Source organism: Vidua chalybeata, chromosome 2 (assembly GCF_026979565.1).
Source record: "Vidua chalybeata isolate OUT-0048 chromosome 2, bVidCha1 merged haplotype, whole genome shotgun sequence".
Taxonomy (NCBI): domain Eukaryota; kingdom Metazoa; phylum Chordata; class Aves; order Passeriformes; family Viduidae; genus Vidua; species Vidua chalybeata.
This window is the reverse complement of record NC_071531.1, coordinates 13,535,762-13,561,457: the sequence shown is the minus strand read 5'-3', so window position 1 is coordinate 13,561,457 and position 25,696 is coordinate 13,535,762. Positions and strand designations below refer to the sequence as shown.

General features: G+C 40.2%; 1 protein-coding gene across 8 annotated transcripts; it reads right to left on the bottom strand.

Moving 5' to 3' along the window:
- Nucleotides 1-1,070: 1,070 nt before the first annotated feature.
- Nucleotides 1,071-24,640, bottom strand: ACOT9 (acyl-CoA thioesterase 9). Of its 8 annotated transcripts, none has more exons than XM_053936231.1 (16): nucleotides 24,301-24,640; nucleotides 22,749-22,840; nucleotides 21,159-21,185; nucleotides 18,202-18,247; nucleotides 14,450-14,620; nucleotides 14,330-14,367; nucleotides 12,187-12,270; nucleotides 11,495-11,598; nucleotides 10,616-10,689; nucleotides 8,504-8,571; nucleotides 7,459-7,570; nucleotides 6,330-6,420; nucleotides 5,127-5,212; nucleotides 4,379-4,466; nucleotides 4,041-4,191; nucleotides 1,071-3,781 (listed from the first exon to the last, which is right to left on the bottom strand). In XM_053936231.1, exons 1-16 carry the CDS (start codon nucleotides 24,312-24,314, stop codon nucleotides 3,723-3,725), a joined length of 1,305 nt encoding a protein of 434 aa, XP_053792206.1. In that variant the 5' UTR covers nucleotides 24,315-24,640; the 3' UTR covers nucleotides 1,071-3,722. The 8 variants fall into 8 exon arrangements, with proteins under 8 accessions (XP_053792206.1, XP_053792207.1, XP_053792204.1 ...); XM_053936232.1 differs by lacking the exon at nucleotides 24,301-24,640 and adding an exon at nucleotides 23,646-23,863; XM_053936229.1 differs by lacking the exons at nucleotides 21,159-21,185; nucleotides 24,301-24,640 and adding exons at nucleotides 18,680-18,764; nucleotides 19,566-19,725 and having other exon boundaries at nucleotides 22,749-22,782.
- Nucleotides 24,641-25,696: the final 1,056 nt, after the last annotated feature.

Below are 25,696 nucleotides of genomic sequence, written 5' to 3'. Positions count from 1 at the left end.
TCTGCTATTTTGGGCAAGCATCCCACACCCCTCTACTGCCCTCTCAGCAATTTAGGTGGTGGTGAGGTCTGCAGATGAAAGCCACCTCTCCAAGCAGGATGGATCTAGCTGAGACCTGGATGTCACTTCCAGAAGTATCAAAGCATCAATTCAGATTATAATAATAATGGCACAGATTTTTGATGTTATTAGCTGATGTAGCCCTCTGCAGCCTTCCTGGGTTATGACCATTCCTGGCCCACAGAAACCTCTTCCTATGCAAACTCAAGTATAGCCAACACCACATTGCTGGGAGCCTGTACTGGTATTAGGTTTACAGTTGGACTCAGTGATCTCACAGGTATTTTCCAACCTGCCAATGCCCAGCAGTGCCTCCAGCCTCATAGACAGGAGCCCTGCAGAGAGGCCCTGTTAGCGTGTGCCTAGCCCATGAAGAAATTATCTCTCCCATGCCTAGTTAAGAATGTATTCAGAGCAGGATCAGTAATCAAACCAGTGTCACCAAACAAAGGCTGGACCAGACGTGCAGTAAAACCAACTGAGCATACAGTGAGTTTAGAGCAGGTTTCTGAACTAGAACTGTTGCTCTATGGCCCACATTGCACCAGCTCCTACAAACTTCTTTCCAGAGTGCTGTACAATGTGACATGGCTGCAAAATTTGACAAGGCTGCAGGAAGGAATGGTTCCTATTTGAAAAAGGGCTATCAGAAGCTGTTACATGAACTTTGAGTAATTATAGTACTTTTTTAACCACAGAAAAATAAAAACATTTGAACCAAGGCATTCCTTTGGGCACTGAGTTCACCCAATCCCACAGAAATCTCCTTTTATATCACTATTAAGTGAAAGGGTAAGGGGAGGCAATCCTGCTCCTCCTCACTGTATTCCAAGAAACAATAAGCACAGACATTTGCTTCCTGCTACAGAGCCACAGTCAATTAATTATATAGTTAAGCCTACTATAAATAAAAATATTTTCTAGCAATTCCTTTAGGCTTCTGTGGTAATGGTTAGTCACCTACAGCAGTCACAGGCTGGATATAAGTTGCAACATAAACCCAACATGAATTACTGTGTTGAAATATTTTAATTCTAAATGTGAGAGCTGAGAACATTTTTCTCACATACACACAAAGGCACAAAGCAGCATGCATACCCTTGAACAAAGATACCAGAGAGGGTGACAGCTTGGAGTTACCATCTCAGAGTAAAAAATACATGAGTACGTATATATAGCAATAAACTGAATAGCATGTATCTTTTACATATGTGCTTATACACACATTCTGTATGGCTGCACATACATTCTGAAACTACTGTCATTGTGGTATGTTATTAAGTTATCATGAACTTTGAGAACACATCAATTCTTCTATGCATTTTCATTTGTGGCATTCATTTTCTTCACTGTGTCCAGGAGGTTCTGATGTCACACCTTCCTCCATACTCTATTACCTCTTCTTCTCTCCAACCGCTTCCCAAAGGCTGAATTATCATAGAAATTATGATAAATTCATCTTTAAATGCAGGTGAAAAGTCAGTAGAGAATGAATTTGGCATCCCCTTAACTTACGTGTGTTATAAAAAAGTGATCCGGGTAGGATCACTGGGTCAGTGATAAAAACCTGCAGGTACTCAGGAGTAAAACATAGTTCTGAAATAGATCCTTTCACTTCCTGCCTTCCTATTTATTTTTTAACAGTCGACATTGATCCCTGCAACAAGGGGGAAGAAGCTGAGATATACAATTTCAGTTCTTTATATGTGTGGTCAGTCTAATAGAGTCAGTTTCAAAATGGAAAAACACAGAAAATACAATTTATCTCCACAGCATCACAACTATAATCATTAAGATTTTAATGTCATAGAGCTGAGTCAGCACTGGAGTGTGGCTGAACAGAGAAACTCTATGGAAGGAACCAAGAGCTTACCATCAGAGCAATGCAAGAATCTGTTCTGGGTCAGGCCACAACCCTGTACCTCCTCTGGAGAGCCATCTAACTTACCCAATACAGCAGCTGAATCTTAAGAAGGAAAGGCTGATGTGTAACATGCTGATTATTACAATTTCTCACAGGAATAGCAAAGAGCTGCTAGGGGTCATGAACTTCATGCGATCCTAGCACCAAAGGAAACTGCTCCTAACTGTGACTGTCTCAGGCTTTCTTACTCAGAAATAAAACCTCAACATGCTACTTTATCAACGTGGTTCATGCATCTGTGCTGATTGACATCATTACTATTTGCTGCATCCTCTTTTCAAAAGATTTTAAACTTCACAGGGAAGCCAGAATCCATTCTTGCATATTGTAAGACATCACATTTCATCTGTTTAACCCCTGAGCCCAACTGTTCTTTGGGTGTCCTGATAAGTTGGGATATCAGTCTTGACCTGAGGTACCAGAGATCCAGTTTTGTGCTTATGACATACTCACTGCTAAAAGCTGATGCCTCCCATCCACTCAGCTTCCTGATTTCAAGAAACTGGGCTTTGTGGTTGAAATTTGAGATAATTAAAACTTTCTCCATTACATGAGAAGCACTTCAGTACCAAGTACTCTCTTCCTGTTATTTATTTGCCATAGTTATGACCACCATGGTGTCCCTTCTTTGTTGGGGAAGTTCTCTGTCCTTCACAAGTAAACTTGACAACTTTTAGAGCTGTGCAATACTCATACTGCACTTCTGTCCACCAAGGGAACAGATAAATAATCCAGCTGAGAAGAAGATTGTCCTCTAGCTGTATCAGTGGGATGAAGATCCCATCATTCAGCAGCTGACCTGGGAGCTGTTCAACACAGATTCTCAGGACCCCTAACTGCAGCACCAAACATCACCATTGCCATTTGGGCAGCATTTTACCTTTTTTGTTCCCAGTCCTTAATAAACCAAAATGTTCTGTTCTACAGCGCCATTTCCCAGTCCCACCCAGTCTCACCAGTCAGACCTCTAGTTTCCAAGCCATGAGAAATAATTCACTAAGGAACTCACAGTTATATATTAAAGCAAACAAACAAAAAATTAGAAGAGACTGGCACGGACACAAACAGAGTGCCAGAAAATACCATTTAGCCACCTCTTTTCATTGCAAAAATCAGTTTCCTCCCAAGGGAACATAAAAACCACCCAAACAGAAGCTGCAATAACCTTGTAAAATCCCCAGTGATGGGAAACACCTGCTTTCCATTGTGCACACACTAGTAACTTCTGAGCCTCATCTGCTGCTGTTCAAAAAAGAATTATGACCCTTAATCTAATTTACACAAGAATGTAGGTCAAACTGCCTCCCCTGTGTGTATCTACTTACTGCACACCTTTTTTCTGACAGAACTTCTATCCCTTATCAGGGAAATACAAAGGAGAGCTACTAAGGGAAAGACAGCAGATGGTGACAAGACAGCAAAGACCGTAATGAGATCTCTCAAAATAGACAAAGAGAATCTATCCAAAGCCTCAAACTGCATTTTTTCAGCCTCTTTTCCTAGCGTTGGCATGTAAAAGATTTCAACAAATTCTAGCAGTAAAGAATAAAAAAATCCAAATATATGCAAATACATGAAAGTATTGAAAAGACAGGTTTTGGTGTGGAGTTTGGGTTTGGTTGGTTTGGTTTTGGGTGGTTGTTGGGTTTTTCTTTGAGTATTACAAGCACCTGTCCATTAGCCACTTCTAGTGACAGCTCTTGCCAAGACAGCATGCTGCTGCAGCACCCAGTGTCTGTCAGATTTCTTTCATGACTGCAGTAAAGTGTCGCTTCCCATCTAAATACAACATGGACTCTGAAATAAAGAGGAGAAAAGAGAGAACCACATTAGTACCTTAGTATCAATACTGGGCAACTACAACTTAACATATTGGCAAAAGGAAGAAGTAATCCACACTATCATCAAAGCATAAAATCTATGTGGTTTGCCATGAAATTCTGTTGAATTATTTAAATGCCAATAGTTCATCTATTAAAATGACCAGTGTTCCAAGAGAAACAAATTCATCTTTTTTTACAGAATGATGATGAGAACATATTAATAAGATACTTGCCTCCATATGTCTTAGGTACAATTTGTGGGACCTCATTTTCTGATATAAATGTAAAATGGAAAATATTGGTAGTATGGTGCTCCCTGGTATTTGCATTGTAAACTTCACTGTGTACTCGAATTTGGATGTAGTTTTTTTCTGTGTAACAGACCTACAGAGTTAAAACAAGAGTTAGAGACTGTAATTTATCACCAGTGCTGAAAATTGTAACAGATTTCATTACACCGTTTAACAAGAAAAGTCCCACACTCTCATAACACATTGTTCATTATCAGTGAGTAACACTGGTGACAGCAAAGACAAGGTCTGCTCCTTTCCAAAAGGAAATCAACTCCTACCTGTCCAGAAAGCAGTAGTAAGGATCCAACTTCAACTGGCTTCTGAAACATGATATCATCAACAGATACGATAAAGGGTCTGGAACCCCTGAGGAAGCAATAGAGAAATTTCTTCTCAAGAATAAAAGGGATGTTTGCAAAAATTTAAAATATCTACTTGTCAGCATTTTAATGAAGGTTAGTAGAGAATAAATCACTTCTTAAAGAGAGGCTACAGGAAGTGTAAGGAGTTATGTCATCACTTGAAGAAATCTCTCACACCAATGAAGTACACACTTTCTAAGGATACATTATTGCACCATTATTGTATCTTATGACTTACACTTTCTAGACAATCTTCATTACTTCAGTCACACTTCCTAAGCTCAAGCAGTTAACAGAAGAAGTTTAGAACCCACTCCTCTTGTGTACTGAATGCAAAGATGTAATAATTGTTTGATATAATGAATATGTTATATGGTTAAAAAGTCCATCTCAATAGCTTGGTAAGATAAAAGAAAACAGAAAATGGATGTATTTTCTGTCTTGACAAGTAATGCTTAAAATCCAAGCTCCAAGGAGCAAGATGCCAATCTCTTTGTAAATATGACAGATGCTCCAAATAAAGCAGCACTGCACACTAATAGTGCACAGACACCTAAATTTTTTTCAGCTCAGATTGCCATTAAGTTGGTTAGCTCGGGTTTCCAACCTCTGTGTATGAGCAAAATGCTCTGGATTATATAAATATTGAGGGTCGACAACTCACCCATAGCTGCAAGCAGTTGCCCATCCCAGTTCAAATGCCTTTCTCATGAGAAAACCCCCAAAGATCCTATTGAAGATGTTCCGTTCCTGTACATAGAAACAAATACTAAATTATTTTCAAAGCCTTGTGCTGAAGTCTGCACTTCAGTTCACAGTATTTAACAGAAGTCCCAACACCTGAATATATAAAAAGCACTAATGAAATATGTATGTAAAATTCAAAATGTCCATGGCAACTTTATTTAATAGGAGCTCATCTGACTAATTTGATAGCATAATATAACAATGTAAAATTGTATCAACAACCACAGGCCAAACTTTTGGAAACACTTTGCAAAGGAATTTCTTTACACAGAATGAACAGTCTGGTAAGAAAACAAGGTCATTAAAATTGTCCATTTTGCAGTGGTAATCCATATAAATAGCAAAAGAAATTAGGCTCTAAATTGTAAGGACTGCAGAAGCCAAATAAATAATGGTTTGACTAATCTTAGGCAAAAATTCACAGTCGTAGAATGGTGTGGGTTGGAAGGTGTGGCAGCAGCTCTCTCCACAGAGAGCAGCAGGCAGAACTTTCCCAGGCATCATCCTGGGGAAGGCTGTGAGAAGATCAGAGAAAAGAATGATAAACAATTCTTATCTTCACTTGCTGCACCAGTTGTGCACATGTGGAATGTGTTATGGAGATTTGTTTACCAAAAGGTGGTTTCTTAATTGGCCAATGGTGATGGTGTTTAGACTGAAGGACCAATTGGGTCCACCTGTATTGTGACTGTCTGTAAGGGCGATGGGTTTCTTAATAAGTATGATATAATAAGGTGATAGATCAGCATTCTGAGAATCATGGAGTCAATGCTAATTATTACCCAGCTGGGGGCCTGCGACAGGAAGGGATCTTAAAGACATCTAGTTCCAACCTCCCTGCCATAAGCAGGGACACCTTGCTCAGGTTGCTCAGAGCCCCATCCAGTCTGGCTCTGAACGTTTCCAGAAATGGGGCAACTACAAATTCTCTGGGCAACCTGTTCCAGAGCCTTACCACAATCACAGTAAAAAATTTCTTCCTAGTAGCTAATCTAAACCTCTCCTCTTTCAGTTTAAAGCTATTACCCCTTGTTCTGTCACTATGTATCCCTGTAAAAACTCCCTCTCAAAGTTACTTCTTAAGTAACTTTCTGTAATTCATTATTATTTTTCAAAATACCTCAGGATGGCAGATCTGCAGGCCTTTTAGCTTTGCATCTTCCATCCACACTGAATTGGGTGGTAATTTACGACTCCGGAAACTCACTGTCCTTTGGAAGAGACAATAAACTTTACAGTCCACAGAATTAGCAGAATTCAGTAATCCAAAAAAGCAGAAATAGCAAATGCAGACACATAGTTTAAAAACCCACAAAAATATAGAACACCAAAATAAACCCAAAACAGAAATGGTACCACTAAACACTGTTCTAGCTGACCTTGAAGCCTTATCTAAAGCTGTCCTTTGATTTGTTACTGCAATAAATTTATGCTCCTGATCTTTCAAAAACTTTTGTTAATGTACAAGTTTATGTGAATGAAGAGGATTGAGAAAGGTACATGAAAGAAAAGATGAATCACAACCACAAAGTGCACACTTTGTCAGAAAAGCCTTGCTCCGTTTTTTAAGTCATAATAGGTAATAAGAGCACACAGTGAGCTAATAGAATAATTCAACATCAAACAGCAGACAGTTTTTGAAGTTTTCAAACCCAGACAGAAGTACAACCTCTAAGAGAAAGCAGGTCTGTCTTTGGTAAACAGCTTTAAAAATAACAATTGTATAGGCTAATAAGTTAAAGAAATTATAAATTATCATAAATACAACACTGCACTAATGTAATTAAACATTGTTCTGTCACTGTTGGCATCAGATGACTTCACACCAATCTCAAGTATAAGAGAAGGATGCTAACAACTCCCTCAAATAACATTGTCAGGTACTGTATTTAAAACACATTGCAAGGTTATTTGGTTAAAAGGTGACCAATTCCTGCCCTCAGTTTCTTTAATTAGATATCATGGCAGAAAACAAATTGTGCAAGTCATGACTGAAAAAAACATTCCATTCTCTTATCTGGTTAAACATTATTAACATTTTCCTCAAAAATATTCCTAACAGCTTGTTCAGAACAACAGAAGACTGTTCTAAGAGCTGCAGATGTTAAAGTTTCTACCTGCCTTTCAAATAAACTGCCACAGAATTTAAATGTGCATTTATTCCAGACTACTCTGTTACGAGCACCCACTCAAAAGGCAATTTTCTCTTTCAGAAGATGTCAGTTCTCCTTCACCCCTCCCCTTCTTGCCTTGTGTCCAGTGTATTAAGGAATATGTCATGCACAACGTTTCTTTCTTCTGCAGTGGGAGCCATTTTCAGTAAGGAAGCAGTGCTGAATTCAATCCTCTTCAACTTGTTCACTGAATAGCAAAAAAAAATAGTATTAAAGTTCAAAGAAAAAACAAATAATGGTTCTAAAGATTTTAACCTGAAATCAACCATCTTTCCATTTATTTTTCCTTTTCCCCCATAAGTTAAAAGCTTCATGGTGCTATAAATCCAAAGAGAAATTTGGCTTTTATAATTGACTGCAGTGAAATAAAAATAAAGCAGAAGTTCACTAGTACCTCACCAATGAGATGAAGAACTTCTACACATATTTTATGACACCCACACACTGTTCCTACTCAAGAAAACTTGAGTACTGCCCTCAAAGTACAGAACATATCTAACAAGAAACCCTACAGAACAAAACCCTTCAGGTTTTGCCAATGGTACAAAATGAAAGTTTATGACAGAACTCATTATCATAGGCTGTAATGACTGAAATTTTAGCTTAAAAGATCTTCAGTCCAGTTTATTCAGTCTTCAGTGTTTTTCTAATTCTCCATTTTAAAACTCCAGCTTGAAACAAATGAGGATGTAGGTACATGCTCCTTCCCCTGTTCTCCCACTTTTCCTAAGTTTCTTTCCAAAAGGAACATGAGCACCCAGACAGGTGAGGAGCTGTGAAGTCCTGCAGGCCCACCATGGGGTAATCAGTTGGCCAGGGTATTAGGAGGCCCTGTGCTGAATTCAGATACAAAGCAGATGGAGCATCTTGCCAAGGGAGAAGTCCAGAGGGTGTGCAGAGCACATCAGGAGTGTCTGTCAATTTAGCCAAAGAGTTTCAAACATGTGGTTGCAGGCTTTTCAAATCTCTTACTCTACTGACACAAATGAGACAGAACCAAAATCTGATTTTAAACAAATTAAGAACATTTCTAAGTAGCATAACTCCTGAACTTTGCTTCCTCCCAGTTATTAAGATGAAACTGAGGCAGATGTGCATACTACCAGGAAATATGACATACATTCCCCTTGCTTGAAGATTTCTTCCTCCTCAGGGCTCTCAGGAATGAGTGGATTAACAAATGCTGGCCTGTGGACAGGAAGTTTTTTTTAAGGTACAAATTTTAAAAGAATTTGTCCCATAAATACATTGTAACAGTCTTTCATTTCTGCTTACATACACAGTACAAGATGAAATTACATACTATAGGTTATATGATAAAAATAAATATAGCTGCCAACAGACTATCAACGTTAGCTTTAAGTCTGAAGGGGCAGTTAAGTGATCCAACCACTGCCTAGTGCAATCAGGAAAGAGAAAGTGACACATCTATGGTTCTTAAGAAGCTAAAATTGTACCCATAAATTATAATGAAAATTGTTCAAGATAAAGATGTTCAGAAACTCAGCAAATGAAACAGGATGATCTAGGATAGTCTAAAGCGAAACTTGACTGGTACCATTCTTCCTGGAATAGAAGAACAGTGCTGTAGCCAGCAAGTGTTTTTATAATCTACATGCTCCCTTGACAGCCTTATCAACAGCCAAAAGCTGTTTACCACATGTACCACTTAGCAAAGATTATGACATGCCTTGAGCACAACATTTCCGTGTTTATTCTAATGCACAAATAAGGTTACTTTAACCTAATTATATAACATTTAATTATTTGCACAAGTAAAGAAAAACACTTATTTTCAAGAGTTGTTCTTCCCCATAGTTCCAAATTATTATTTTTTAACTTTCAACATTTATACAAATGCTGAGAACAACATACATATACATATATGCACACACACACAGAGACCTGCTGAAAAAATTCACCTCTACCCCTAGCCTTTACTTGGGCTGGCAACAAGAGGCAGAGAGGTGCTTTTTTCTTAGAACAAACTGATCTTTCCTGGTCTGCTAAACCTCTGGATTTTGGACCAGCTCCTTCTCCATCACAGAGCTCATTTTCCCTCAGCTCAGCACACATCTACATCAGCTCTCCTGGCCATGCCCCAAGCTGCCGAGATGCAAGTTTGCTATGGTCCCAAAGCCACACAACACTGTTTCTGTGGGGCTACAGCCAACCTAACATATCCTGTTCCTCTGTGAAGGGTTTTGACCTCACATAAATACCCCCCTTATATGGACAGAATGCTTCTACAACACAGCTGGCCTGTGGCCAGCTAGCTTGTACAGCCATGGAAGTTTGCAGCCATCTGCACAAGTCCATGTAGGCTTGTCCTCAGTCAATATGCTACTGTGTAATTACATCAGATTTTATGTCCTTATTTTGAAAAAATAGTCTTTAAAATGGGAACCATAATATAATTTGTTTTCTTAATGTATAGTATATTCACTGGTTTTAGAAAAAGTCTGAAGAAAAACCTAGAAACTACTTCTAATGTTATCAGGACCACATAATTATATTAAGTAAAACCCCTTCATTAAACTCATCTTTGTTAAATACAAGCAATTATTTAAACTAATTAGAAAGAGAGAAATGTCTATTACTTGGGCAGGCTATATAGGAAAGAGGTAAGAATTACAGCCAATTTTTCTGATGCTGGAGTCATAAATCTAAATGGCAACTGAGCAGCCTTTTATTCTAATAGCTAAGTAATTCTAGAGAAAGTAAAACCAGAAAAATAACAAAATAAGTGTCTGGGTTTTTTTTTATGTTCTCTGGGAATACTTACCAGTTTTGTTTTATTTATACAAGCAAGTTTTAACCTGAATTATTCTGATTACATCTATTAAGTGCCTATTAGGGAATTAATGGTATTAGTCACTCAAAGACTATTTAACCACTGAAACTCAATCAATTCAAACAACTACTAGAATATAGGTCGGTTTCTGGCAGACTCATTCACTTCTGCTTTCATTCAGACCAGTCACTCAAACACACAGAAAAAGCTGTTTAAAAAAAAGGGTCAGATCCCAAGAGTACCAGCAATTCCTGGTATCATGACTGCTAAAGTCTGAAGTTTGTCATAGGAAAGTTAACACTTGCCAGCAGAAAGCATCAGCTGTGTGGTTTATTTACCACCTGCATTATATGGCTCCTACACATACAGACCATGCTGCCATGCTTGCCATTTTCAGCATGGCATGAGTCAGGAAACTTTTCCTGTCCTACAAATTACCGTTTATTCTCTGGGTCCCGGGCCACCATGACAAAGGTTGCATCTAACACAGGGCTGTAATCACCATCATCTAGCTAAAAGAGACAGGGAAAAAATACATTACTGAACTCTAAAATTGGGAATGTGCTTAGCAAGCTATTTAGTTGACACAAACTACTCAATCATACCGTTGATTCTGCTTACTTCCATATTCTGTCATTCCTTCCAACACCTCTAACAATTGGTCAAAAATAAGGAAATAATTAAAACTTTCATTTCAGGAATTCTGCAATGTAAACATTTATCAGGGAATGCTTATTAATAACTTTGAGCAATGGGGGAGGAAATCAACACAGTCATTGTAAAAGGACCCACTTAACCTTTACTCTGAGAAATGCCATAGCTTTTTCTTTATATATACCACTAATTGTCACTAATGCCAGCACTGCAAGGAGTTCAGAACAAAAAGGTGTAACATTAGCTTCTACATCAGAGACTTTACTTAAGGATAACAGTTGAATAAAAAAAAAATGTACCTGTTTACCTGAATTGTCACAGAATCATAGAATCACAGAATAATTTGGGTTTGAAGGAACCTTAAAGACATCCAGTTCCAATCCCCCTGCCATGGACAGGGACACCTTCCAAGATCAGGTGGCTCAAAGCCCCATCCAACCCAGCCTTGAACACTTCCAGGGATGGGGCATCTCTGCTTCTCTGGGCAACCTGTTCCAGTACCTCACTGTCCTCACAGTAAATAATTTCTTCCCACTATCTCATCTAAACCAGTTCTCTCATGTTGAAGCCATTCCCCCTTGTCCTGTCACTATATGCTGTTGTAAGTTCCCCCTGAAGCACCTCATGCTTATTGTAAGACAGAGAGAAGTCACAGTAACTAACCTGCAGCATGTGCATCCTCACTTCCATGGAGGTCTTCCCAACCCAAGAAACATTGCCTGTGAATTTGATGTCACGGTCTGGATGTATAATCTTCTGGCACAAATCTACAAGGCAAACATTAAGGGTTACTGGAGACAGATCACTCAAAACTAATACTAGACAGGCCAGATTTTCTAGGACCTTTATGTGATCTGAAAGTGGCAACACACACAAAGACAACCCAGAAAAGACAGTAGTTGCAAGGGACCTCACTGCTTTTCTGCAGTTTCTGGCTCTGCAGACTTTTGAAGACAGAACAGGAGTAGGAAGCAGGCACAGAGGTGGACAGACAGCAGACCCAAGGGAGTGTTCATCAGAACAGGCAACACAAGCAAGGTCCAATTCACCAGAACAAACACTGTTCAATAATGAAGCTAAGAATCTGCATGCCAAAATAAAACTACACACAAAAGCGCAGGAACCATATAAGTTGCATTTTGAAGGGAAATGACATGAAATGCTGAGAAGTATCTATAGAAGCCTCTTCCCACCTCTTGTCAACAAAAGCCAGAAAACTTCAAAGCTAAAACAAGATGAAGAGAACTAAACAGGAGTGAAAAAGGTATCCTCAATAACAACTATGGAAAGGCAGTAGCTGATGAAAGAGTAAGACAAGGAGATGAAACTATTTTATTTACTAAATTGCCACTTACTGATTTTATCCACCAGAGCTGTAACTATGGATAAAGGAGACCTTTGCTGCATTTCCTGCTTGGTGTGAGTGTAGCAAATAAGAACTGTGAAGAGATCAAAAATGGAGCCAGCTCTTTAACAAAACCATAAGTGGAGCAGATCAAAGGCATCTTTGCAAAGCATAAGAGGTACCTGGAAAACACAAACTAAAGTATCCTACTATGTGGAGCAAAGCTTCCACATCTTCATGTATGTAACACATGGGATTGCTATAAAGAAAACAGCAGCAGCTATCTCAGTTTCATGCATATTTACTTACTACAAAGCTAAATTTAACTAAGTATTTTAAACCAGCTCATCACTTGACTTCCAATCCCACATAATCTCTTTGCTCTACCTCTGCAGCTCCCTGTCTCAGACTCTTCCTAGCTTCTATTTTGATTTCAAGAAGGCTGTCCAAGGATACATGCTATCTGAGGACTTTTTAAATACTGATTCCTTTAAAGAGGTGGAGATTAAATAAATTACGCCTTACAGGCACAAAACCATAGTCAGAGGTATTTATCACACTGCAATTACTACTAGCCAAACTACTATTTAAACTAATTAGCTTTGTTCATAAGAGCACATTCAAATAAACAGGCTCCTTGGAGTAATTCAAGGCTGCAAAGATATGGTTTTTTTCTAGTGTTCATATAATTTTCACTCAACACAGATCTTCATTATCAAAACTATCTGTATTGTACTTAATGAGATAAGACAGAACGAGTCCCCATATGGGCCATTCACCTCAGAGTTGGACTTAACGATCCTTGTGGGGCCCTTCCAGACCAGAATATTCTGTGATCCGTGATCTGGAAGATCTCTATCCTTCCAAGTAATCTAAGATGTTTTTTCCCTATGTTTACTGAAGTCACAATTCTAAAACCTGTTGTATCAATATGACTACCCTGAATATTGTTTAACTGGGACAGAATCTTGATTAACCCAAATCAATACATCCCCAGTGGAACTGACTGAAGCCCAGTATGACTGTAAACAAGGCTAAGACATTCTATGCTGTCACAGGAAAAAAATTAGATCTTCACAGATTTCTGGGGGAATTAAACAAGGCACAGAATAAAAAATAGGCTCATCTCATCTAACAATGCAGGATAACCAAGAGTTTGAAATCTCCTTTTCTAATTCAGGACAGATACTGGAACCAGTATCTTCCATCTCCCAGGAAGAAATATCAGTCATGCAGCTATTTCATCTATCCTCAATTGACATGCATCCACTTCCTTCTCAGCCTTCCTCAATTTTGTCCATCTGGACTCTCAGAAGGAACAGAAAAAAGATGTTCTATTCACAACTTCCCCTTAATAAGTACCTAATTCTTTGTCCAAAACCTCCATCAAAAAGCTCCCAACTAGCTACAGAATTAGGATGAAGGAGGAAGTCACCTGGTGATGTTTTATGACAAAGTATCTCCCGGTTTTATTAACAACCTCACATTTATTACACAAAAGAAAAAGATGGTGAACTTTTCAAGACCACAAATAAATAAAAAGGAGAAAAAAAAAAAAAAAAGAAAGCTAACTCATTAAATAACTGAGTTGGTTTTACCCTTAACAACAATTTGCAGAACCCAAGAACATACACCAGTTGCTTTTAATTTGTTCTCAATGGACACATTACATTCTTTCCAGATTATACTCTCTTCTCCCCAAAGGAAAGATTAAAATATTTGCATCTCATTAACTGTTGGTATTTGTGGCAGTTGTGGTTGAGATTTTTTTTTTTACAATTAAAAAAATCCTAAGTTTTCATTTTCAATATGCACACCACAAATTTTCTCTGAGTTGACACTCAATCCAAATTCATAATCTAGGATCACTTTTCAGGAAACTTATTTTTGTAGCCGGTCCTTTAAAAATCTGACAGAGGCAGGAAGCCAAACAATTTTGCTTCCATCTGTTCTTTATCATCCTTCCTTCTCTTTCAGTATCAGTGTCTTCTTTTTTCCCTTCCCTTCTGAAATGGTAGAATTATGTGTTTCCCCATAATTCTACGGGTTTCTCCATAATTCTGTTCTCCAAGGTCCTACTGTGTCACATCAACCAGTGCTCAGGAGTAATCAAACTCACTTTGTGCAGCCTTTACAAGGGTATAGGTACATACCTCCTAAACTGTCAAGATCTTCAAGTATCCTTCCAAACCTGCAATGTAGGGGGTTACAATTAAATACTTACATACATGGCAAACAGAAAGTTAACATGTTCCTGTAGGTTGCTCTGTTACCTTACGCTGTTGTGAACATTCAGGTATTTTTCTCTTATTTCAGGCTGACTTCCTAGAGGCAGAATAACTTCCAAGTAGCTATCCTTCATTCTCCTAGGAGGAAGATCTTCCTGCCGTTTTGCCAGTAAAGTATGAAGAGCTTTTCTTTCCTGCATTGCTTGCACATGATCCCTGGTAAGAAAAAAACCTTTATTCTGACGTACATCAAGAGAACTGAAACCCTAACTAAAAGATGTCACATCAATAGTAGAAATAGCAAGACACAGTGAGCCTTGAAAAGAATGTGAAATGCACAAAATGAGAGATGCTAAGCAAGACTACTACAGAAATTTTTTAAATAGTTTGTGTACAAGTGGCAAGCACACACTTCACACTAATGAGATTAACAAAATGCATCTAATTCTGAATGCTACTAAAATCATTCCCCTTGAAAAGAACAAATCACACATAATTTAACCTATGAGGTTTTGTGCATATTCATGTCTTCCAAAATTACAGTATCACAAATCTTCCACACTGCCAATTTTAAAGGACTGACCATCAATTTACAATCTCTCCCAAGAAGTAAAGTAGATGCACAGTGTTGGCTACCACTACTGACAAGTGAACTAATCTGTTAAGACTTGCCATCATCCACAGGTGAGTTCCCCCTTTGCAGCGTCAGTTCTAACAGCAAGCTAAAAGACAAAGAGAACTAACCTACTTTTCTCTCTTCCTACACAGACATCTTAAAATTACAGAAAGTTACAGAAAGAAACAACACAGAAAAGGAAGAACAATTCTTTCAGAGTTGCTTTTCCAGCACCACCAAATCAGAGGGGCTGCAACTCTCACAATGGAGAAGGGGCCAGCTTACTGTCACTTCTTTACAATCTACCATGTTGATTCCTTGCACAGGTATCTACAAGATGTAACAGTCTTGCCCAACACGCTCTCTTACCTGTTCCAAAGTTCTCTCCCCTTAAAAGTGCAACCTGACTGAATAAAACATTTCAAAACATCCCTAGAATCAATACCCATCTATTAAAAACCTAAGGATTAAACATGCAACAGTTCTGGTATAAAGCCAAGCAGTAAGCAAAAATATGGATCCATTTCATAGAGAAAGAGCATGCATAAAACACTAAGCAACCAAACTTAATGGTAAATTTCTGTATGTGTGCCATTCCTTCAAGTTGTGCTTGCTGCATTGCTGAGATTTCAGTGACATTGTGTTTAACAAAACCAATTTAAACAAACAAAAAAAAAAGAAGATGACATAAAGAAAACAACATAAAACCTTTTCACCAAAAAAAATATTTTGTCTTAAGTTTTGACTTGGGATGAATTCTGGGTATTAGCCACTTAATATGAAGACTTACTTGGCTGAGTATTATTTCAGATTATTTCAGAAAGTCAAGCTTCAACATATTTCTATTACCTCTTTTCTGTTTTGGGGAAATGTAAATAATCCACGATCAAAGAGAGTGAAAGTCAAGCAGAAAACTTCAGTTAGTTTCATTTGTTTGTTTGTTTTAAACATGAGATGTGGTTTACCTTATCAGGGAAACATGATTACCATGCAGTTTAGAGGAAACAGAAAGATAACAACTTCCTGCAGAGGGTTAATGTTTTAAGTTATGCCACTAAACAGAAATGGAATATTACTGGATGACTAAAGAAAGATGCAAGATCCAAGATGATGCATCTTAATGCTTTTTTAAAGGATTTTTTTTCCAAGTTCTTTCAGTGAAAGGCTTAAAATAAATTAATCAGAAAGTAAATCAGAAATTTGTCTACAAACATAGAGAAACCTAACAATAAAAATTTAACTATATTCTGTTTTCACCAGCTCCAACCTGGCTCCTCTGAGGTCAGCAGCAGAATTCTGCTTGACTTCCACTTCAGAATGTGCTCTTCAATATGCAGAAGTATTAGGCTCAATGCAGTAACATTTTTCAACAGACAAATACTGTTACACTGCAGTACTAGTCATGAAGTAACAATAATTCATCTAAATACTAACTAGCACCTGCCCTAAACATTCTGAGGAATGTTTATATATTTCTGAAATAGCCACAACTCCATCTAGACTACATTTAACAATGAACAGATTAATCGTTTTAACTACAAGTACAAAAACAGAATAAACACATAAGCAAGATATTTCTTTTTCATAACAAATACAAAATGCCACTGGCCTTTACAAGAGAAATCACAAACCAAAGTCTCCTTTTTAGCAAAATCAATGGTTCAAGATGTTCCTCCAACATGCATTCCTCCTCTCTCCCAGCATTCCAGATATGTGTCCATCAGTTCTTCCCCAGCTCCCTTTTCAGGATCCCTATCAAGCTGTTCCTCAGATTTGTCCTCTTTAGTCATTCTGTGGCCTAACTCAGTTAAATTCCCAGCTGCTCATTCTCCACATGTATCAACTCTTTGTCACTCTATTTTTAAAGTGTGCTCTCAACGGCTACACAATCCACGTCCACCCAACCTCTCTGTATTTAACCTGTCATTCTCAAGCACTCCCATCTGTGATCTCCCTGGCTTTACTTCTTCACAGTAGCAAAAGGATTCATTAATCTGCAAACCATTTCTGCTGTATTTTGTACAGCATGAGAGAAGTACCTGTCTAAGAAAAACACTGCTGTGGTGATCCTGGCCTCAGTCTGCTCTCCTTCCAGGATGGGAGCAGTGGGGGAAAAAAATAGATCGAAGATCAGACTTGACCAGAGCCCTCTAAAATCTCAATTTTTGAATGGCATTTCCATATGGCATCTCCATATGGCATCTGTCCTCCTCAGCCATTTAGGGATGTGGGAAAGGTTTTTACATAAACAATTTCTAGAGCCCTTTCTAGCTGACTTGATGAAAAGTTCAAGCCCCCTCATGCTTAGATACTACTCTTACTAAGCAAAAATCAGGTTCCCAGATTCAGGCATTTTTGTTAGAATGACTGAAGTTGTGTTTAGATAAACTGAGTCAGAAGGCCTGGATACATCAGACACTTCACCCAGGCATGCCTTTCTTCATTTCCCTATCACTGCACAAAGTAGGAAAAAAGAGCTCAGCAAACACAGCCAAAATTAACAAAAAACATGGGACCAACCAAACTGCAATGAATAATTCCTCCAGACTGCTAAATTGACTTTTCCAGGCTGTAACAGCAGAGGGTTACAGTCAATTCTGGTTTATTCAATGTAATGGGGGGGGGGGGGGGGGGGGAAAGTAACTTGAATAAAGCCAAACTAGCAATTATTTAAAGTCTATGTAAATTAATCAAAAATTAAGTTTGGGCAGACAAAGGAAATGCTCAAGATGCTCCTGATTAAGGAGACCCAGATCCCGAGCTGACAATTTTCCAAAGAGACACAGGTGCCATTCATTGGTACACAGTGAACAAGCTCAGCTACCTCTGAAACCAATGCAGGATAAGCCCATGTAGGCAATCCACCTAGAGATAACTCAGCAACACAGCATTGACAGCCAGACTCCACAGCTCCTAACTCCCACTGGATTTAAAGCTAGTGGGACAATCTTGTAAGCACCCGATATCTGATCTTGTAAGATCAGCTATTTTGTTTCTACCAGAGAAATCTTAGAAATTTGTGATCCACAAAGTATCAATTCAGAAGCTTTGTTTCAATTACCTTTTAGTGGGATCTTTACTTCCCCTGATAACAAGCTAACTACTGCTAACTTCTACTACCACAACCCTGAGCTCCATGTTGGTTTCACAAATGAAGTAAAATACATGTAATGTACTGTACCTCCAGTTGGTAGATGCTCCCACTATATCCCTCAATTTGCTCCGCACTGGGGAAAAAAAAAAAAAACAAAACAAAACAAAGCAAATCAAGCTTAGTTCTGCAAGTGATAAACATGAGGTTGCCTGGTGTTAAAGGCACAATCCTCATCCCAGAACAGGAAAATTAAGCAAATCCATGCAAATAGCAGCCCAGAAATGAAAGTTAGGCCAAATTCACTGCTGCTGTTAGTAGGCATATCACAGTAATGGGCTGAGTAACATGATGCAATAGCTTATTGCATATAGACAACAAAGAGTGTTTGTTAGTGCAGTCACCTCCAGTGCTAATTAACAGCTAATCATGGATCAAGATTAGATTGGGGAATTTTGATCTGAAAATATTAAGCCTAAACACAAACTGTGGAGATAACACAAATCAGAAAGTCATAAAAGAACATAAAAGGGAACAGTACAGCTGGGAAATTGAATGAGGAGAATACCAATTAAATAATCCCACCCAGGAAGGCAGGCAGTATCAGCAGACTGGTTCTTGCCAGCAGTTTCATAGCCCAAATTTTTAGCAATCTGAAAGAACACAATGTTACGACACTGAAGACAGGCCTGTACAATTTACTCTGTTCACACTCTCAGAGTTAATAGTAGTTCTGCACAATTTTTTCCTAAATTTCAAGAATAATCTACATAAGCATTTTTTTCTACTCTTTCTCAGATGAGATTATTAAGTGTACTAAGGTCCCATCAAATTTACCAAACTACTCCATGACTGGTGAATGTTGGCTATTTGGAAACATCTGAAAACAAGCAGCAACAATTCCCAAGTTCAGAATAGAAGCTGAGAATTGTAGAGAAGGGATCCCTTGCTTATATACAGAGATCTTTTATACCAGGAGGTTCAAATGTTAGGGACACATCAAGAAAGAGCAACCAAAAAATATCCAGAATTTCACTGTGAAATAGAAAGAGACTGATGGTGAGTCACAAGCTGATTATTTGTCAGGCTTGGCATTTTTCAAACGAAATGCCTCGTCAGAGTATTCACAGTGATCAGCAAGCTGGCCTATAAACCCTGGAGGAACCTAGCTGAATTCCTAGGATTGAAATCACATTCCACTCTCTCAGTCAGATCCACTCAGCTCTGCTCCCCTCCTCCTCAGTCACTTCAGCTTCTGCCCAAGTCCCCCCACACCACCACTACTGCTATACCCCAAACCTCCCCTTCCCTGCTCCTTCCCCTGCAGCACCCTCGGCCCCTGTCCCTACACTGCCAGCCTGTTTCTGCTCTGCCTGCCTGCTAGAGAAGCACCAGCCTGAGCTAGAGGTAGGCAAGGGAATGACTGCAGCCAGCACATGGATCCAGTGACTCACCAACAGCCAGCAAACACCAGCATCTGTGACTGACCCCAGCACCAGCTCTGGCACCCTAACAGACCTCTGATTTGGAAGCAAATTTTCACAAAATTTGTGGAAATATGTTTCTCTTTGAGACTGGTGGCTCATCTATTTTGACTGACATCACCAAAAGGTTCTGGAAGATGAGGAAGACAAGAAGATAGGTAGACAAAGACAAAAAAATAGATTGCTTAGGCCTCATTTCCTTAAATTAGGCTAAAAACATGTTTTGAAATTAGAAGACTTCTACTACTAATTCTAAGAACAAAAAAAAATTCAAGGAAAGAACCTGATTGAAAATCTTGAGAGTTGATTTCTTTCAGAAACAGGGAAGGTCTGATTCCTTTTTCCCTAAGCAGCAGCAGACTTGCTTACTGAATAGGCATAACTTTCTTGTTACTCATACTCCACCTGTGAAGCTGCCATAGCATGCATTTGATCAATACAGTGTTAGCAAAAACACTGTTACAGCTTCTAGAACACAAAATCTCAATTTTTCACAGTGGGCACACTGTGCTGGGATGAACAGGAAATAAACAGCACTTTCTCTTTGTTTAAACTAAATTCATCATCCTTTTCAATTCTGAAGAGGTAAAAAGCTCTGAAAAAAATCTCAGGTCCAAACCTGCAAAAATTTATACAAGCTGTTAGTCCCATTTAATACATCTGATTTCAGTTTTAGGTATAAAAATACATATTTTCCAGGCTGAGAACATATTAATATGCTTATCTTAACAATAGAAGGGACAAAATGTAAAGCATTTCTAAATGTTGTCAAGCCAAATCTAGTTCATTTTATGGTTCATAAGTACATGGTTTTTAACTTTTTCCTTTTTTTTCCTCTTGGAAAGACTATCCTGCTCTTCTAGAGATTAGAAATTTAAGTAAATAACAACTGAAATTTAAGTAAGAAAATTAAGCACAAAAATCTATAAGCTATTTCTTTTCTTATCTGGCAAATGTCTTAAATTTGCAAAACAGTTATAGCAAATGGGACCCCTTCATCATGCTCACATAGCATATTGCAGAGTATCTCCTAAACTGGCATCAGTGGATCATCAATGCCAGAGCAGCAGGGTCTGAGTTTATTTGCACTGTGCTGTGGAAAAGGACATGAGGAGGGCAACTGGACAAGATCACTGCATTCTTCTCTACCAGTGAGATCCATGCCCCTCGTGCTGATGCCTCCCCAGCCGCATCCAGGTTCAGGGAGACCACCAGCTTTGGTACACAGCTTGGTCTGGACTTAGGTGAAGGATGCAGATTCAATTGTCTGAAATGAAGCCAAGTACTGCAGGAGCTGCTGCCGTGAGAGATTTTGTACCCCACAAGCCTCTTAGAAACGTTTTAACCAGCACTGTAGACAGAGTGTGCTGACAGAGATTTTGTGCAACACTGCCGCAATTAAGACCAGGGCCATTCACCAAAGGCAAAGGGGCTTTAAGCAAGGCAACAGAGAAGAATGATGGCACTTCATTTTTCATCAACGCTAAAGTAAGGAAAAACAGTAGCTGAGTAAGTTTAGTGTTATAGCAAATATTTTAATATGTACAAATTACCACAACACACCATTATTCACATGAATGGGTAACTGTCCTGTGGAGTACAAAACACAGGTTAGATTAACAATGAAAATAAACAATTCAATTTACATCTAATAAGGAGTTACTTGATTATTCTACCTGCTTCTGTTCTGTTTAGGCACATGTTCCTTAATTTTAGTAACTGCAGGCAATCTATTTTCTGATTTACAGTCAGTGTCCTTTTGTTCTCAACTCACTTTGTCCTTTCCTTTCAAACCAGCTTTCCAGTTCCCTGTCCACTGACTCTGTGTAGTGTCGGCTTCCAGTGTAATCCTAAATAGTTCTTCAAACTTGGGGCTACCATGTACAGTTGACAAATACTGTTAACTTTGGAAAGACTATCTGTAGCATTTTTCAGGAAGTGGGATGAGAGTTTTGTCAGAGGAAAATTCTAAAGTCCTGCTTTATGTAGCCTTTGGGAGAGCCATGGAAGAAGTGAGGGCATTCACAATGGGAACCCAAAATTGTGAAAAGGAAGCATGTGAAAAACTAGTAAGAAAAAGTATTTGGTGTTTGGTGAAAGCATTGACACCAAATTGAAGGTATAGTTTGCATAACAGTAGAATAGCTTACATAACGACAAAAACTTTAAATTTGAACAATTTTGAAACAGAATCTCAAATGTTTAGTTACTGTAGTCCACAAAATATTAGTACCCCTTGGAGTACGAGGATGACCTCACTATTTCACTGTCTTTACTGGCCTTCTAGATGGCATCATTTTCAAATATTCCAATAAACACTCAGTGCAAACTGCAAGTATGCAACATCATGTATCCTACTTCTCTCCTTTAACCTCCTAAATTGCCATTTATTAACAACAATGAAAATAAGTTCGCTAACAACAAATAACCCTAATTTTCTCTTTTATTGAATAACCAGTAACTGTTGGTGCCTTCTGTTTCAAAGGAAAAAAGAAGATCTCAGAAATAAGCAGAGCTCCATAAAGGAATTACTTGTACCTGGCTCCAGCCCTTTTCCTCCTGCCCTTTTCAAAGTACAAGGGATTAGAATGCAAGAAAATCTTTTTAAAAGCTTCTGAAACAGGAGCATTATGGCTTATTACTATTAGAGCATTGAAACAAACTTTCAACACAAAGCTCTATTGACAAGAGCAATTTCACGAGGCAATGCTGCTGAACTGATTAAAAGATTTCTACAAGTTTGCAAAATTAACAGGATTGACAGATTAAAAGTTCTGTAAAGCATTATTTCCACTCCATTCCCCATTTCTTGGCTGTTCTCTCCAGTCCCATTGTACCTATCTGCACTATGTGGGCTTTCTATCAAGACCCCAGCTGAGCAGCAGTTATCCTGCCATTAAAGAACCAAGCTCTGCCAAGGCTGAAGAACCAGAGGAGCCTCTCAATCTGCAGTTTCAATGATTATGCATATTTGTACCATTCACCTCCAAACACAGTGATTTTCTGCTGCTTCCTGAACACTTCTACCATGAGCTAACAGACAAGGACACGTTCATTATCCAAACCATATTAATACATGAAGGGACACCACCTGAAAAAATAAACTCCTCAGTAACATCATTAAATCTTCCAAAGCACAGCTATCTACCTTACCTTCAGACATATCAGGAAACCCTGGGGAGGCATTAGTCCCAGAAGTTAGTGTCCTAGCCAGAACAGAAGGAAGCCTCCTCATGATGCACAACCTATAGGCAGAGCAGAAGAATTTAGTGTCATTAAAAATAATCCCATGAAAATAATTTAGGATTTAATGTTGAATTTATGCTGGTGACTTTAGAAACACTGGTCTTTATTTTCAGCTTGATTTTTAGAACTAGATACTATCAGTGCAACAGCTCCACTAATTACTTGCTACTAAAACAATAGAGGTGTCCTTAATGCTGGTAAAACTCCAGTTAATGCTGCGGATTCTCCAGTCCAAACAAGGGTCTTATTCCCCTTGAAATTCCAACTGACACCTTTCGTTATCTAAAAACAAGAGAGAAGAATGCTTCACTGGCAGTAATTGTTCTCTTCACTGACTATTCAGATGCCCTGAGACAACCAACTTAGACTCAACAGCAGCTTCTACCCTGTAGCATCTTAACAAAGATGGGATCCATGCGCCTCTAGGAAATCATCCATGACCCTAACCATACACTTCTCCTGCACTTGGCTGGTGTGCATAGCAGTGGCAGGAGGAATATACCAAAAGGGATTTCACAAAGTGTCACAAGCAGTCCCATGCAGCTAAGCCTGGTTTTCTCCTCCAAAGCCTAAAGTGCAGGATATAAATCTCTTAACCATTAAGCAAGAAGGGACAACCATGGAACCCTTCAGAGAATGCAATCCACCCACAATTCACTAAATGTTCTACAAGGTAACTAGCCAGCACTACTCCTCTAGGCAAGCATAACTGTGGTAACACAAAAACACACAGAGGGTGTGTAAACGCCCTTGTGACAGTTCACAGCATCATCCTAACAAGGAATATCGATTGCTGTCCCTTACTTTTCTTCCTCCGGGACTGGGGTTCCATCTCAAAAAAGGAAAGGTGGCAGGTCCTCAGGCACCAACAGAAAAGCAAGGCCATTTACACATCTCTCTCCCCTCTTCACGTATGCCTACACTATCTACACATATGTATCATATAGACACATGCCTTCACTGTCTGCAAATACACATGGAGTCCTTAAGAGAGTAAAAGTGAAAACAAACACACACACCAAATAAACAGACAAAACAAAAACCCAAACAAACTAAAAAAAAAAAAAAACTTTGAAGGCAGCGGAGTCCCGTATGCACAGGAATGACGTGAATGGCGATGGTGAAACGCCTCTGTGACTGGTGCAGCCTCCGGCTCGGTGTGTCACGGCACGGCCAGCAAACGCCTTCCCGCTGCAGCCGCACCCCGCGGGGCTCCCTCACGCCCGGTGCCCCAGACCGGCCCAGGCGCCGCGCCCGAGGCCGCGCTGCCCGCGGCGCTGCTCAAGTTCTGGGGTGCCCCGCCCTGGCCGCGCCCCGAGCCCCTCACGGCGGAGCGTGGCGCCGCCGTGGAGCGAGGGTCGGGGCACGGCCTCCCTGCCCGGGCCCAGGCCCGCCGGGGGCACCATCTCCCCCGGCCGCCATTCCCCACCCGCGCCGGAGGACGCGGGGGCCGCCTTACCGGGTGGGCAGCATGGTGCTCGCCGGGGCTGTCACCGCGGGGCCGCGCCTGCCCCAGCCACACGGTCCTCCCGCACCAGCGACTCGCGGCTCGCCGCGCACAGAAAGGGCTCCGGGCCGCCCGCAGCTGGAGGCCCTCGCGCTGCCCACCGGGATCCTCGGACTGCACGGCCCGGCCCCGTCCTGCCCCGTGTCCCTGTGGCAGCGCGGCCGCTCCCCGGGGCGGAGGTTGGGGCAGGACGCCGTTAGTCGTCGGGCGGGCCCGGCAGAGCGGGCGGGCCCTGCCGGCACTCGCTCGTAATAAACATCGTTACTTTTCTTTTTAATGCTCCATTTTTTCACTGTGCCGTGAGGAAGGTGGGCTGGCGGCGCTCAGCTGGGCACTGTGCCCGGAGCCTGAGGCGGGCCCCAAGCCGTCACACGGCCTTGGGGAACACGGCCTCCTGGTCCGGCCCGTCACTTGGTGGCACTGCTAGGGAAGGTAACTGAGAGCCTCGGAATGTTCTAAGGAGAAGAGGCTTAAAATCTTGGCACTCTGTGCCATTCCCTGAAAGGAGGGTGTACCAGGTGGGGGTCAGCCTCTTCTCCCAGGCAACCAGCGACAGGACGAGAGGACATAGTCTTATGCTGTGTCAGAGGAGATTTAGGTTGGACATTAGGTAGAGCAATTTCTTCACAGAAAGAGTGTTTAGACATTGGAATGGACTGCCCAGGGAGGTTGTTGGAATCACCGTCCCTAGAAGTGTTTAAGGAAAAACTGGGTGTGGTACTCAGTGCCATGGTCTGGTTGACACCTTGGTGTTTGGCCACAGGTAGGACTTGATAATCTCGGGTTGTTTCCAACCTAATTAATGTTGTGAAAATACAGCTGTGTGCTTTGCACAGGTGAACAATCAACAAGTTCAAGTAATCAGAATTTTTTTTATTCTTGGGAGCTGAAGAAACTTAGAGCAGCGACGACAAGGGGCCTGCACTGGGGTGTGTGGCAGAGGGGCAGCCCTGGCTCAGCGCCAAGACACCACAGAGCCACAAGGACCAGAGCACTTGCCATAATCATGTCTGCACCTCCTGGGGACTGGGATATATACACGTGTCCAGGAGCAGCCCACGGCTTCCACACCAACCACAATGTTTGTGGCTCTCACTGGCCATTTCAGCTTGCCAACAAAACAGTGTATACAGGAGGTACAAGGTAGCAATGAAGTTGCTAAGCACACCTTGCTGAAGACTTAGCAAATGACCAGCGAGATTGGATAGGGATATGAGAAAACATGTTCTGGCAAACACAAAGTACATTAACCAGAGTATTCAGTATATGTAAGGGTAACACCTGAAAACTAGATGGTCTTTAAAGTGCCTTCCAAGTGAAACCGTGCTGTGAATCCGTGAAATAGCTG